The 13046-nt window shown below is 42.7% G+C and overlaps 1 protein-coding gene across 1 annotated transcript in view; it reads right to left on the bottom strand.

The window, feature by feature from the left end:
• The window catches only part of ESYT2 (extended synaptotagmin-like protein 2), a 105471-nt gene that overhangs the window by 47293 nt on the left and 45132 nt on the right, over window positions 1-13046 (bottom strand). The window contains exons 5-6 of the mRNA XM_011990191.1: window positions 10608-10680; window positions 10272-10361 (exon numbers count right to left, since the gene is read on the bottom strand). Of these exons, the coding sequence (XP_011845581.1) occupies window positions 10272-10361; window positions 10608-10680 (163 nt within the window). The remainder of the gene's footprint in view (window positions 1-10271; window positions 10362-10607; window positions 10681-13046) is intronic.

Here is a 13046-nt window from a genome sequence, read left to right as displayed (position 1 = left end):
TTTGATATGGTTTGGCTCTGTGTCCCTACCCAAATCTCATGTCGAACTGTAATCTCCACGTGCCGAGGGAGGTACTTGGTAGGAGGTGATTGGCATGGGCACAGTTTCTCCCATACAATTCTCATGATAGTGAGGGAGTACTCACGAGTTCTGATAGTTCTACAAGTGGCTGTTTCTACTGCACACTCTCTCTCTCCTGCCACCATGTCAGACGTGCCTCACTTCCCCTAAGTTTCCTGAGGCCTCCCTAGCCATGCAGAACCTCAAGTCAATTGACCCTCCTTTCTTTATAAATCGCCCGATCTCAGGTAGTATCTTTACAGCAGTGTGAGAATGGACTAATCCGCCCTCTTACACGGACGTGGTTTGTGATGCCCCCAAAATAACTACATTAGAAACGACAAGGATCACTGACCACAGATTACAGTCACAGACATAATAATAATGCAAAAGTGTGAAATACTGCGAGAACTGCCAAAACATGACACAGAGGCATGAAGTGAACACATGGCACGGACAGGCTTCTTCATCACAGGGCTGCCGTAAACCTTCAGCTAGCAAAAACACAGTGTCTACCAAGTGCAATAAAGCAAAGGACAATAAAGCGAGGTGTGCCCTGAACACTTTCATCTTAAATGTCGTGGTCATATTTTATACGTCAGTCCTGTTACTTAAAGAAAAAACCACCTAGCGTAGTCTTAATAGCATTAAGGTACAATTGTTTTATCCAGGAAGTTTTGGGAAACAGAATTAGTAACTCTCTTAAGAGCATTTCTCAATGTCATTATCTTTCAAGGAGAAGTCTGTAACGTAGAATACTTGAAATTTATGTTATAATGACATTTTAATATGTTCCAAGTAGCCATGTGGTATTTTTGGACTTGTTAAAATATTTGGGTGAGACAAGGACTGACTTTAGAAAAAGTCAGTATAAAGCTAATTTTAGTTGGTGATTTTGGACCTGTTAATATATTTACATGAAACAGGCACTGGCTTTAGTCAAGTTAATTGTATTATGGATAAAAATGTAAAAAAAAAAAAAAAGATAAATGTAACTAGTTGCAGGCTATTAAAAAAATGTACAAAGTGGATGGAGGAAAATAATGAAAGAATCTCCTCCTACTCCTGAAATGTCACGTTCCACACTATTATTCCACGTGGCAATCTGAAAACCATTTCCATCAGCAGTGTTAACATCCTACTCACTCCACCAGAACTGCAACCCAGAATGATGGCACTGTCTCTCCAGCTAACTGACTCATCAGGCTTTTGCAGGATGCAATGCTCTTCCTCACCAAGATTCAGAACCGCAGATCCGAAACATGTTCGCAGCTGATGCAAGAAACCTACTTTTTTACATCGTGTATAAAGGTGCTATGAAAAATGACACCACACCATGTGACTGGCTGGCCTCCACTTTTTTTTTTTTTTTTTTTTAGCATGCTTCTAAGAAAAGTATCTACCTGTTTAGATTAGAAAGTATGTTTCTGTTTGAAGGAACAGAAGATGTAACTTTACAGCTGACAAAACCGCTGGCCTCCTGTTAACATGAAGACTTTAAAGGCCTGGGAGGGGACTGACATAAACGTTTTGCTAGATTGTAAATGATAAAAACTGCCCAAAGTTGGCAAGTAAAACCTCCATAAATGGGTAGTATTAATGCTCTTCTTGTAGGCAAACTATCTAGATAAAACTTCCTTAAGGCTATCTAGAAACCTGAAAGGTGGCTTCTTGACTATCAAAACAAAAGATCAAAGGCATCAAATATAGGAAGAAGTTTCTATTTATAGCAAAGAGCACAAAGGGCTATGGGAGTAAGCTCAAAAACAAAGCAAGAGAGCCAGGTGTGGTGGCACAAGGACTGCCTGCGCCCAGGACAGTGAGGCTGCAGTGGTGCGCTCCACTCTACGATTCTTTCTGGGAACAGTCACTGCACTCCAGCCTGGGCAGCACAGCAAGACTCCATCTCAAGAAAAAAAGAAGCCAAATAGACATACATTTTGAAAATTACATATAAAACTAGGTTAAAAAGTGGGTCTTCAAATTTAGAGTTAGTCCTAGAACTGAGAAAATCATTTATTTTAGTTTCACAGCGAAGAAAACTAAGACCTAGAGGAAGAAATCTTATCTGTAACTTTTTGCCTTTCACAACTAGATAAGCCAAGGACAGAATGAAATCCTCATCTTTTCACTGGACCCACATGGGAGAAACATTGATTTTTAAGGACGGCTGTGCAGATGGCGCTGCGGCCCCTTCTGCTCTAAACCGACCAACCTGCTCCTGTCTCTGATGTGTCTCATCTTGCTCACTGACTTCTCACTTGCTTCGAAGTCTCTCTCCGTGGAATGACGGGCAGACAGCCCCAGCTCATATTCGCTTCTAAACCTAGCGACCTTGACTTGGGTATTTGCTTACAGAGGCTGTGCAGAGCTTATGAACAGGGGGTTCTTGGCCCTGGGGTGGGGGAGGGGCAATCCTCTGCTGCACAAGACTGACAGGCACAAGACATTTAAATGCTCAGCATCCATCTTGGTTTCTGCCACTAAATGGCAATAGGGGCCCCAGACCCCATTATTGTGACACCCTAAATATCCATTTCCAAATCTGTCACTGAGAATGACCACCTACAAAAGACACCATTCAAGAACAAAGTTTCTAAACTTTAAACTACAATTTGGGAGATTTTAGAGAATAAATTTCCATACCAGAGGCATCCCTACAAAAGTTTCCATTTTAAATATACTCTGGCTTTTATTTTCCTCACCAGTAATACGGGAACAATCCCATCCTGTGGGGACTAAGTCAGACAACGCACAGAAGCCATGAGCCTGGCTCCAAGCCCATCGCCTGCGACCGCAGTCATTACCTGAGAGCTTCCTTCCCTGGAAATCCCTTTGAGCAATTAAGATCTTTCTCGCCACTCTCAAAGACTAGCACATGTGCCACGTAAGCATCAGAGTGAACATTTACCCTTTTACTTTTGAAGTTCTGTCCCACTTTAATCTCAAATGAGAAACCATCTATAATCAAAGCACAACTGACCAAACATAAACCAAACAAACAGAGACTATTTCTGACCACTTGTCTTAGAATCATTTCAGAAAAACAACTTCATTATTTTGTCTAAAACAGAACCTCAAAAAGAATATTAACTATCAACGACAGAGTATTAAAAACGCAAAACAAGGCAGTTTTAGTATAAGCTTGTCAGGCAACGGGGGGCATGCCAGCGTAGGCCTTGCTGAAAAGACAGATACATTTAAGTGCTGCTGAAGTTCAGAGAAACTAATCGTCAGGGAGGGAGGAGCAGGAATTGTGGAAGGAAAGGACTCTGCTGGCTTTTGAAAGGAAGAGAGATTTGAATGCAAGAAAGAAGGTGCCAAGCAAAGGGGTCCCCATGTTGAAGGCACTGAAAGGCCTGTCCCTGGGCATGGGGAAGGGTGAAGGAGCAAGAGCCAGAGGCTGGAATGACGGAGGGAGAGAGTGGGAAGACAGAAGGAGCACACGTGTGTATGAGAATGTGTGTGAGAGGAAGAGTGTGAGAGGCTAAGTGTGAATCTGTGTGAGAAACAGGGACAGAGAACTAATGTGAGAATGACCGTGAGGAAAAATAAGTGTGAGAATAAGTGAGAATGAGTGTGTGAGAACATAAAAGCAAGTGTGAGAACGAGTGTGAGACAAAACATGTGAGAACAAGTACAAGTGTGACGAGTGTGAGAACAAAGTGTGAGAGGTGTGAGGAGCGTGAAAGAACACGTGTGAGAGTGAACAAGTGTGACTGAGGATGAAGAGTGAGAGTGAACTAACGAGTGTGAGAACAAAGTGAGAGGTGTGAGCGTGAAAGAACAAGTGAGACCAAGTGTGAGAGAGAACAAGTGTGACTGAGAATGAGGTGTGAGAGGTGTGAGTGTGAAAGAACAAGTGAGAACAAGTGTGAGTGAACTGAGTGTGAGAACAAAGTGTGAGGTGTGTGAAAGAACAAGTGTGAGAGTGAACAAGTGTGACTAAGAATGAAGTGTGAGAGTGAACTAACCAGTGTGAGAACAAAGTGAGAGGTATGAGCGTGAAAGAACAAGTGAGAACAAGTGTGAGAGAGAACAAGTGTGACTGAGAACGAAGTGTGAAAGGTGTGTGAAAGAACAAGTGAGAAGTGTGAGTGAACTAACGTGTGAGAACAAAGTGTGAGAGGTGTGAGGAGCGTGAAAGAACAAGTGAGAACAAATGCGAGGTGTGAGTGTGAAAGAACAAGTGTGAGAGTGAACAAGTGTGACAGAACGAGTGAACTGAGTGTGCGAACGAAGTGTGAGAGGTGTGAGTGTGAAAGAACAAGCGTGAGTGTGACAGAACAAGCTGTGAGAAGTGTGCATGGGAAAGAACAAGTGTGAGAGTGAACAAGTGTGACTGAGAACGAGGTGTGAGTGAACTAACGAGTGTGAGAACGATGTGAGAGGTGTGAATGTGAAAGAACAAGTGAGAGAACAAGTGTGACTGAGAACGAGGTGTGAGAGTGAACTAACGAGTGTGAGAACGAAGTGTGAGAGGTGAGTGTGAAAAAACAAGTGAGAACAAGTGTAAGTGAACAAGTGTAAGTGTGAGAACAAAGTGTGAGGTGTGAGGAGTGTGAAAGAACGACTGAGAACAAGTGTGGGTGTGAAATCTGAGTGCTGAAAGTATGAGAATCTGTGTGAGAACGAGTGTGAAAGAACAAGCGTGAGTGTGTGAGAATAAAGTGTGAGGAGGAGTGAAATGAGAACAAGTGTCAGTGAAACAGCAAGCATGAGAAAATGTGAGAATGACTGTGAGAACTAGCATGAAAGTGGGAGTGTGAGAACAAAGCGAGAATGAAAGAACATTCTTTGTCACACACCTGTGTGAGAATGAATGACAAAGAATGAACATGTGAAATAAGTGGGTGAGAACAAAGGAAAACATATGAAAGAATAAGTGAGTGTGAGAACAAGTGTGAGAATGGGTGTGAAAATGTGCATGATAACAAGAAGTGTGAGAACGAGTATGGAAGCTCAAGCATGTGTGAGAACAAGTGTGAAAATGTGTGTCCGAGACAACAAATGTGTGAGAATGAAAACGTGTGAGAACATGTGTGTGAGAATGAGTGCGGACAAGTGTCAAAGAACAAGTGTGAGTGTGAGAACAAGTGTGAGAGAGAACAAGCGTGTGGGAAGGACAAAATGGGTGTGTGAGACAGGGAGGCTCCCAAGCCCAGTCTGAGGTCCACACGAGGGCATCACGGAGAAGCCACCAGCAGGGCCCGATAAAGGCCTGGCTTTAGAAGGCGCCTTTGGAAAAGCAACTAAAATTAGCGTGCCCCTCCTTCCCCACTGACACGTGCCTCAGGATGCTGAGAGCCTCCGCCTCTGGAGGATTGAGCTATTTCAGGAAACTGAAAAGCCAGTGGAACACGCATTTCCAAAGGACAGGAAGTCACCTCTGAGCTGTTGTGACTCTTCTATGAGAAACAGAACGTGTACCGTGGTCCATGATCAGAAAGCAATGTCAGGTTTCAACTGGAACGACACAGATGTATCCACGTATTTCATGAACAGCACAGGTGCCCCTCTTCTCTCCACGTTCTGTAGTCCGTTGTGATGGGTGTGGTAATGTTTACAGTTCCAGGGCAGCCGCTGCGCACCTGACCACGTGCTGTAGGCCTGGCATCCTGGCTGCATCCAGCTCCACAGTTCAGAACAAGAATCACCTGGAAAGTCTGTTGGAAATACAAACTCAGGGCTCCCACCTTTCTCCAGTTTTTTATTTAGCGGATCTGGGCTGTCAGTAAAGTTCAAAAATGTTTTTCTTATGTTTGTAAGTCCCAGGACTTCTGAGAGCTTCGTTCTTGACCACACGGGAGAGCTGACATCCTGAGCCACCAGCCACCCTGAAATCCCTCCCTCCAGGCAGCTCCAAGGGAGGAGAGGCAGGAGTGAGCTGAACTTGAAGGAGGACGAGTTCCCCCCAAACAAGTGAGATGACTCCAGCCAGATCCTAATGAAAGGCCACAGGCCAAGTGTGGGTGAGCCAGAGAACCACAGAGGTGTGCACATCACGTGGTGGTACCTGCATGCCCGGTGTGCGAAGACAGCCTCAGGGAGGACACTGCCCATCGGGAGGAGCCCGGGAGGAGGCAGCTGCCACTGTAGAAGGGCACAAAGCAAGCCCCACCCCACCTTCCATCTTAAGGGACAGAAGCCATGGGGGAGAGAAGTACCTCGAGGACCCACTGCAGCTGGGGAGAGGTCCCTTAAGGACGTGGTAGGACAATGTCCCAGGCCAGTAGAGACCCTGTATTGCTGGGGCAGGTGCAGGCTCTGTCCTGCAAAAGACCCGCCAAAGACACAAGGCACAGGGAGGAAGGGGCAGGGTCTCTGGGAGAGCTCTGGCCCCAAGACTCAGGATGGACCAGGACAACAGGAAGCTCCTCTTTACCCCCTCTACTGGGGGTGGGCAAGACTGTCCAAAATAATACAAACATCAAACCCAGAAAGTCAGATCTCAGAAAGTCGGAGAAAACAGCAGGATAAATACTGCAAAAACTCCCAGTTACGAATGTGTGCTCTGAGTCTGTGGATGTGCCTGTGGCCCTGACTCTGGAACTCACTGCAGCCTCATCTGCAAGGCTGTAAGAATGGGCTTCAGGGAGCCCTGTTCAAACACTGCAACCCTCCCACCCACAGCTGGTCCAGGGGTGGGTATTTGACCCAGCTGGAACGGGGAGGGAAGAGGAGGGAGAGGCCGAGGATGCAGGAAGACTCAATGCTTTCTCTAAGTGCTGGCAGGCATGCTATTCCACACGTGGACTGCATTACCAGACGAAGCTAGTCTCAGAGGAAGAGGAGAGCGAGCAGAGGTGGAGACAGTCACGAAGGCTTTCAAACTCCTGGTTCCATTCTGTTCCTGAGACTCAACTGCAGTCCCCTATGCACATGTCATGAGACACCAATATATGCTATTTTTATTTTTTAAATAAATACCTCTCCTTTTTAATCCCCATTTGCTTAAAGCACATCAATTTCTGGAGTCCTTGGCTAATAGGATTCAATTTCTTCTCATAACAGAAGACATTGTTTCCATTTTACAGAGGAAGAAACAGAATCTATGGTTCAAAAGACGCCAGCAGGCAGCACCTCCGCATTGGGCTTGAAGTCCCCGAATGTGGGTGGATGAACATGTTTGGGGTAAGCCTAGGACCATTTCTAAGGGAAGTTTTGGGAAAGACCTCCTGGATCCCCTCTACTCGATAAATCTAAACAAGACTGAGGGCTCTGAAACACCCCTAAACTGTATGCTGCCCAACAACTACCCAGTGAGAGTGCCTCCCCGTGCACAGCCAATGGCAAACCCCAGTTGTTCCAGTTCTTATCAGAACACTTATCCAAGCTTTTCTCCTTACCGATAATTCACCTCTAGTGGCCGGGTGCGGTGGCTCACGCCTGTAATCCCGCACTCTGGAAGGCCAAGGTGGGTGGATCACCTGAGGTCATGAGTTCAAGACCACCCTGGCCGACATGGCGAAACCCTGTCTCTACCAAAAATACAAAAAAATTAGCCGGGTGTGGTGGTGGGCATTTGTAATCTCAGCTACTCAGGAGGCTGAGGCAGGAGAATCACTTGAACCTGGGAGGCGGAGGGTGCAGTGAGCCGAGCTTGCATCATTGTACTCCAGGCTCGGCGACAAGAGTGAAACTCCGTCTCAAACAACAACAAAAACAAATCGCCTCCAGTGTCAGGACTAAACCTACATGTAGGAGAAATATTTAATTTCTTAAAATCTGAAGGTTACTATGTGTTAGGTATTGTACTAAGCAGCTTACATTCATTGACATTTAATTTTCAGATTTAATTGTGTGAAGTAGGTATTACTGTCATCCCCATGTTACAGACACGAAAACTGAGGCTTAGAGAAATAAGCTGTTTGAAGGCTACAGTAAGAGGAAGAACTAAGAGTGGAAAACCAGGTTGTCCAACACACATCTGTCACTCAACCATGGCACTGTGCTGCCTTCTTCACCTACACTCCAACTTCGTCACTTCAGCAATGTTTAGGGTTTTTTTCCTTCAACAAGTTCTACATTATAAAAACTAAGCAAGCCAACAAGTAGAAAAATGTATAAAGGTTTCGTAAGGGTTTCTAAATCATCCAAACAGTAAAAAGAAATTTAAAAAACCACAAAATAAAAACCCTTCTGGAAATATCTTTCACCAGGATAAGGAGGAATTTCTTGGCAGCCAGCAGAAAACCCTGTTCTCATATTTTCCAGTAAAAGAAACTGAAAAATTTCCTTTTCACTGAAGCACACGTTTGATGACTTTACTCACCATATAAGGAAATGAGTGATTCTGCACTTTTCAGCCCCATCCTTCTTTTCTGAGCACTAAATTTCATTTGGAAGTTAATATGTTATTTTAAAAGTAAAGTCATCTAGGGAAGATCCAAACTAAGTAAGAGCACTATTAAATTTTGAAGAAGATTTAAAGATTTGGATTTTGTTACATTCTGCCACTTTTTAAAAAGGTCTTTCTCTAAATTATTAAAAACGTCCCTGGCTAAAGATGGGTAAGTTAAAAATACTTAGCAGTTTGTTAAGATTACTGAGGTTTTTTTGGTCACTAATGAAGCTGGTTTCTTAAACATACTGGACCTTTAATAACTGGTATGTGAAAAAAAACAAACAAACATGAATTTTAAATCTTATGAATCTCTTAACTTCCTGAATAGTAAAATTTAATTTTAACAGTAAAATTTGACGGAAATGACCTAGGAGTTTTTGGTTGTTCCCATGTTTCGTGTACTTAAAATCGATTCAAAATAAGCCCATTTATTTCAGTAATAAGAAAATCAGAATGATTATTTTATTCATAACAGAAAGTGATGACACTTAATTCTTTTGTTTTTATACAGAAAAAGTACAACCTGTAGTAAACTAGTTTTTGACAGGTGTAGATAAACCCATATTTTAAAAGCCAAATAACAATTTTTAGTAAGTTATTTGAATCAAATTATATGAATTAACATTCCTACTTTAAATTACATATGATGTTGAAGGTACCTACATGCAGGACTCATCAATGGCACATCTTGCATCATTCATTTACCAAACTCTAAGGAGACAGTTATGATCCTTGCTTTCAAAGAGCTAACAATAACTGTGCAGAAATTGCTGAAAGTAAGTGAAACAAAAGGGGCGAAGAAAGCCTTCTGCGGCAAAGGAAAAGGCACAGCGAGGTAGTAGTGAGGTGTGGGTTGATACAGACAACCATATGGGCAGTGTGCACCTGGAGAAGATGACCCAGACCACAATGAACACGGAGGGCAGCAAAGGGAGACGCTGGCCAGAGGCTACAGGAGCCCAGGGAAGGAGGAAGGAGTCTGTTTGGCAGGAGTAACAGTTCTGTTGTCTTGGTTTTGTGGGAAATAACAAATAGTATTTATTAACAAATAATAAATAGCATTAAAATAGTATTAACTTTAAAAAAAAAAAAAACAACAACACAGTATACGTTCAGCATCACTAATCTAAAAATCCAAAATGCTTCAATATCAGAAACTTTCTGAGTACTAGCATCATGCTCAAAGCAAATACTCACTGGAATCTAACGCAAATACTACAAAACCTGAAACACATCTGGTCCTAAACGTCTCCAATAATATTCAACCTGTATATGAAACTGTATGTACAGTTCACTAAACACACCCCAAATGAGGAAGGAGGTGCATGCAAGTGACGGTAGCCCTTATCTCTGGAGGGGAGAAAAGGGAGGTTTACAGGTTAGTCTTCTCAACAAAGCGTTCAGGAACATGAGCACTGTATCAGACTAAACTGGATCTGTATCCAGGCTCTTATTAGTTGTGTGACTTGGAAAAATAAGACTTTCACAATCTCAGTTTCTAAACAGTAAAAGAAAACAACGTTAATATTTAGCTAGAGAGTTATGAGGATTAAATGAGCAAATATCTATAAATCATATTCAGTGAGGTGGTGAATAAAATGTGAGCTAAGACCTACACTTCTGAAGAAGTCCATGTTTTCAAATTTTTGTAACATTTTTATAATCAGGAAAGAGAGCTGTTTATCAGGAGATAAGCTCTCAGTTAAGGCACAAAGAAATACAAAAAACTCCCACAAGATTCATGCAACAGAAAGGGACAACAGCGAGTTGATAAAATTTTGTTTCTCCACTTTATACATTCTTCCACGGGTATGTATTTTTGTCACCGAATGGGAAAATAAAAATGAAATAAATATTGACTTACTGGTTTCCTAAGGAAGAAGATAGACAAAGCTCCAACTAAGGGCATATCTCCAATCAACGGTTCCAGAATCACCCGCATGGTACCATGAATCTAAACTCAAACAGGAAACCAAAATATGTAACAGAAAACAATTCTCCTGGGCCACTTAAGGAGTTTGCTTGCGCATCTTAGTAACTTTTGAGCACTTGACTTCTTATTTCCCTCAACTATGACCTACAGTTAAAAACTGAACGTCAAAAAAATTCCAAGCTAGAAAAACTTCCTAATTTTCTTTCTGAATACAGCTTAGAGAACTTTAGAAAACTGTAAAATTAAAACAAAAAACAAAAAACTTACCTGGATACTTTTCACACCAGCTCTACAAAAATATCGTTTGATCTCCAAATCAATCTCACAATTTCCTACAAAACTAACAAAGAAAAAATTCTGCATTACATAATGCGAGTGAAATGAACTACTCTCTTCATCACTATAGACCTGCAAGATGTATAATCTGAATAAAATGATAGTAAAGCAAGCAAATAGATTGTAGGTAAAAATAGTAAAATACGGCCCATCAGATTATAGTATTTTGCCGCTCCAGGTCTTCAGGCTGTTATCAGGTCCAATACTGCTCTGACCTTGGGAGGAATACTCCCAATCAATCAATCAATCAATCAATGGTTGTGGTTGTTGTTGGTCTTACATATAAAAATCTTAACTAAATAGAAATGTCGATGTTCAAAAGAAGATGTAAATAACAAACTGCAACTTCTGAAGCAGACTTTTGATGCAATGTAGTTTTCTTTACCTTATAAATCTGATGTTTAAAACATTAAAAAGTTTAATTTTATTTCACACAAATAAATTTCACATCTTGCTTCCCAATCATGAAAAATCTCTCAGTGCCCTAGGCCTCTATGACACCAAAGACTAGAAACAGTGCATCTGTTTGGGGCCTCAATTTTGCTCAATAAGTAAGTCATTTCAGATATTAATATGAAACAAACATAATGCTATAAGGCAAGATATGCATCTATTTTTAATATAAACATGAAATGTCAAACACTTTTTGCGTGCATTAGTGTAGGACCTGCCCCGACCCTCGGCTCCTGGAGGCAGGTTGTCACACTCTGACCTGACAACGTCTGTGGGGAAGTTTGATAAATGCTAGAAAGGGAATGTCTAAGCAGATAAGCAAAATAGTAACGAAAGGAATCTGGAATAAGTTTCTTCCAGTATTTATTGTCCTGGTGTTAACGCCAAGGCCTACAGCTTCTTCTCATTGAGAATTACTCTCTACCTAGTTGGTAAAATCACCAATAAGCTGTTACAAAACTATAAAAAAACTTTCCTTTTCTTCATTCTATGACTTGATCATTTTCTTTTCTTTTTTTTTTTTTTGAGATGGAGTCTTGCTCTGCTGGCCAGGCTGGAGGGCAGTGGCGCGATGGTGACTCACTGCAACAGCCGCTATCTGGTTCAGGCCATTCTCCTGCCTCAGCCTCCCAAGTACCTGGGATTACAGGTGTGCGCCACCACGCCCAGCTCATTTTTGTACTTTTAGTAGAGATGGGGTTCCACCATGTTGGCCAGGCTGGTCTCGAACTCCCAACCTCAAGGGGTCCACCCGCCTCCGCCTCCCAAACTGCTGGAATTAACAGGCATGAGCCACTGCACCCGGCCTTGATCATTTTATTTTCTAATACTTTTCAATTATTCCTTCCTCATCTCTACTGCCTGCCAATTTAGTTAAAGTGCTTGTCTGGAACTCACAACAAAGCAGAATGCGTATTTGTTCAGAGACATAAATCTGAGCAGGACACTCGGCACATGTTATGGGAGCTAACCATGAAATCAGACTGCACCTTCAGAATGGCATCCACTGACTGACGGACTCAAACTTGCTCGGTGCTGGCGACACAGGACAAGCGCACAAGGCTCCAACCCTCATGAAGCCTGGTACCAGCCCAGTGGGCCACCCTCCTGGAGGTGAACCGTCCTCCTGGGGCACAGCCTGATCCGAGACATACGTGGGTGTCCTCTTTTACTCCACTGATGACAATGGTGTTTGCCCTAGCACCAAATATTTTCAAGCGGCAGATTTTTCCATATTAGATTAAAGAAAGTCTATGCTTCTTTCTGAAATAAAGGTAACTTGGTACCAACTTTCTGAAATAAAGGTAACTTGGTACCAACATTCATTATATTTAAATACTTTGGAAACTCAATGATCACTTTAATAAAATGATCTTTAGTAAAGGATCAAAAAAAGCACACAACTCTGAGCTGCTAGACACCACGTGTTGTTCTGAGTGCACAGTACTCACTGGGCACCACACACAGTGTGTTGAGAGGCCCCACGTGGAGCAGGAAGCCCTGAGCAAGCTCAAGGAGGAACGATGATGAAAGACAAAAGCCCACTTTTGAGCCACAGCCCGGGGGACACAGCGAGACCCTATGGGGGGTGTGGGCGGAAGGAAGCCCATTTTTATTATGCTATGCATGGTAGCTGGCAGCTCTTCAATTTCTTTTTTTTTCCAATGTAAAACACTGTATTAAAATACACAAAAATTTGGCTGGGCATGGTGGCTCATGTCTGTAATCCTAGCACTTTCGGAGGCTGAGGCAGGTGGATCACTTGAGGTCAGGAGTTTTAGACCAGCCTGGCCAACAAGGTGGAAACCTTGTCTCTGCTAAAAATATAAAAATTAGTCAGGCACGGTGGCATGTGCCTATAATCCCAGCTACTCAGGAGGCTGAGGCAGGAGAATTGCTTGAATCCAGGAGGCGGAG

This window comes from Mandrillus leucophaeus, unplaced genomic scaffold (assembly GCF_000951045.1).
Source record: "Mandrillus leucophaeus isolate KB7577 unplaced genomic scaffold, Mleu.le_1.0 Scaffold373, whole genome shotgun sequence".
Taxonomy (NCBI): Eukaryota; Metazoa; Chordata; class Mammalia; order Primates; family Cercopithecidae; genus Mandrillus; species Mandrillus leucophaeus.
The sequence above is the reverse complement of the archived record's forward strand: the minus strand, read 5'-3'. Positions and strand labels throughout refer to the sequence as shown.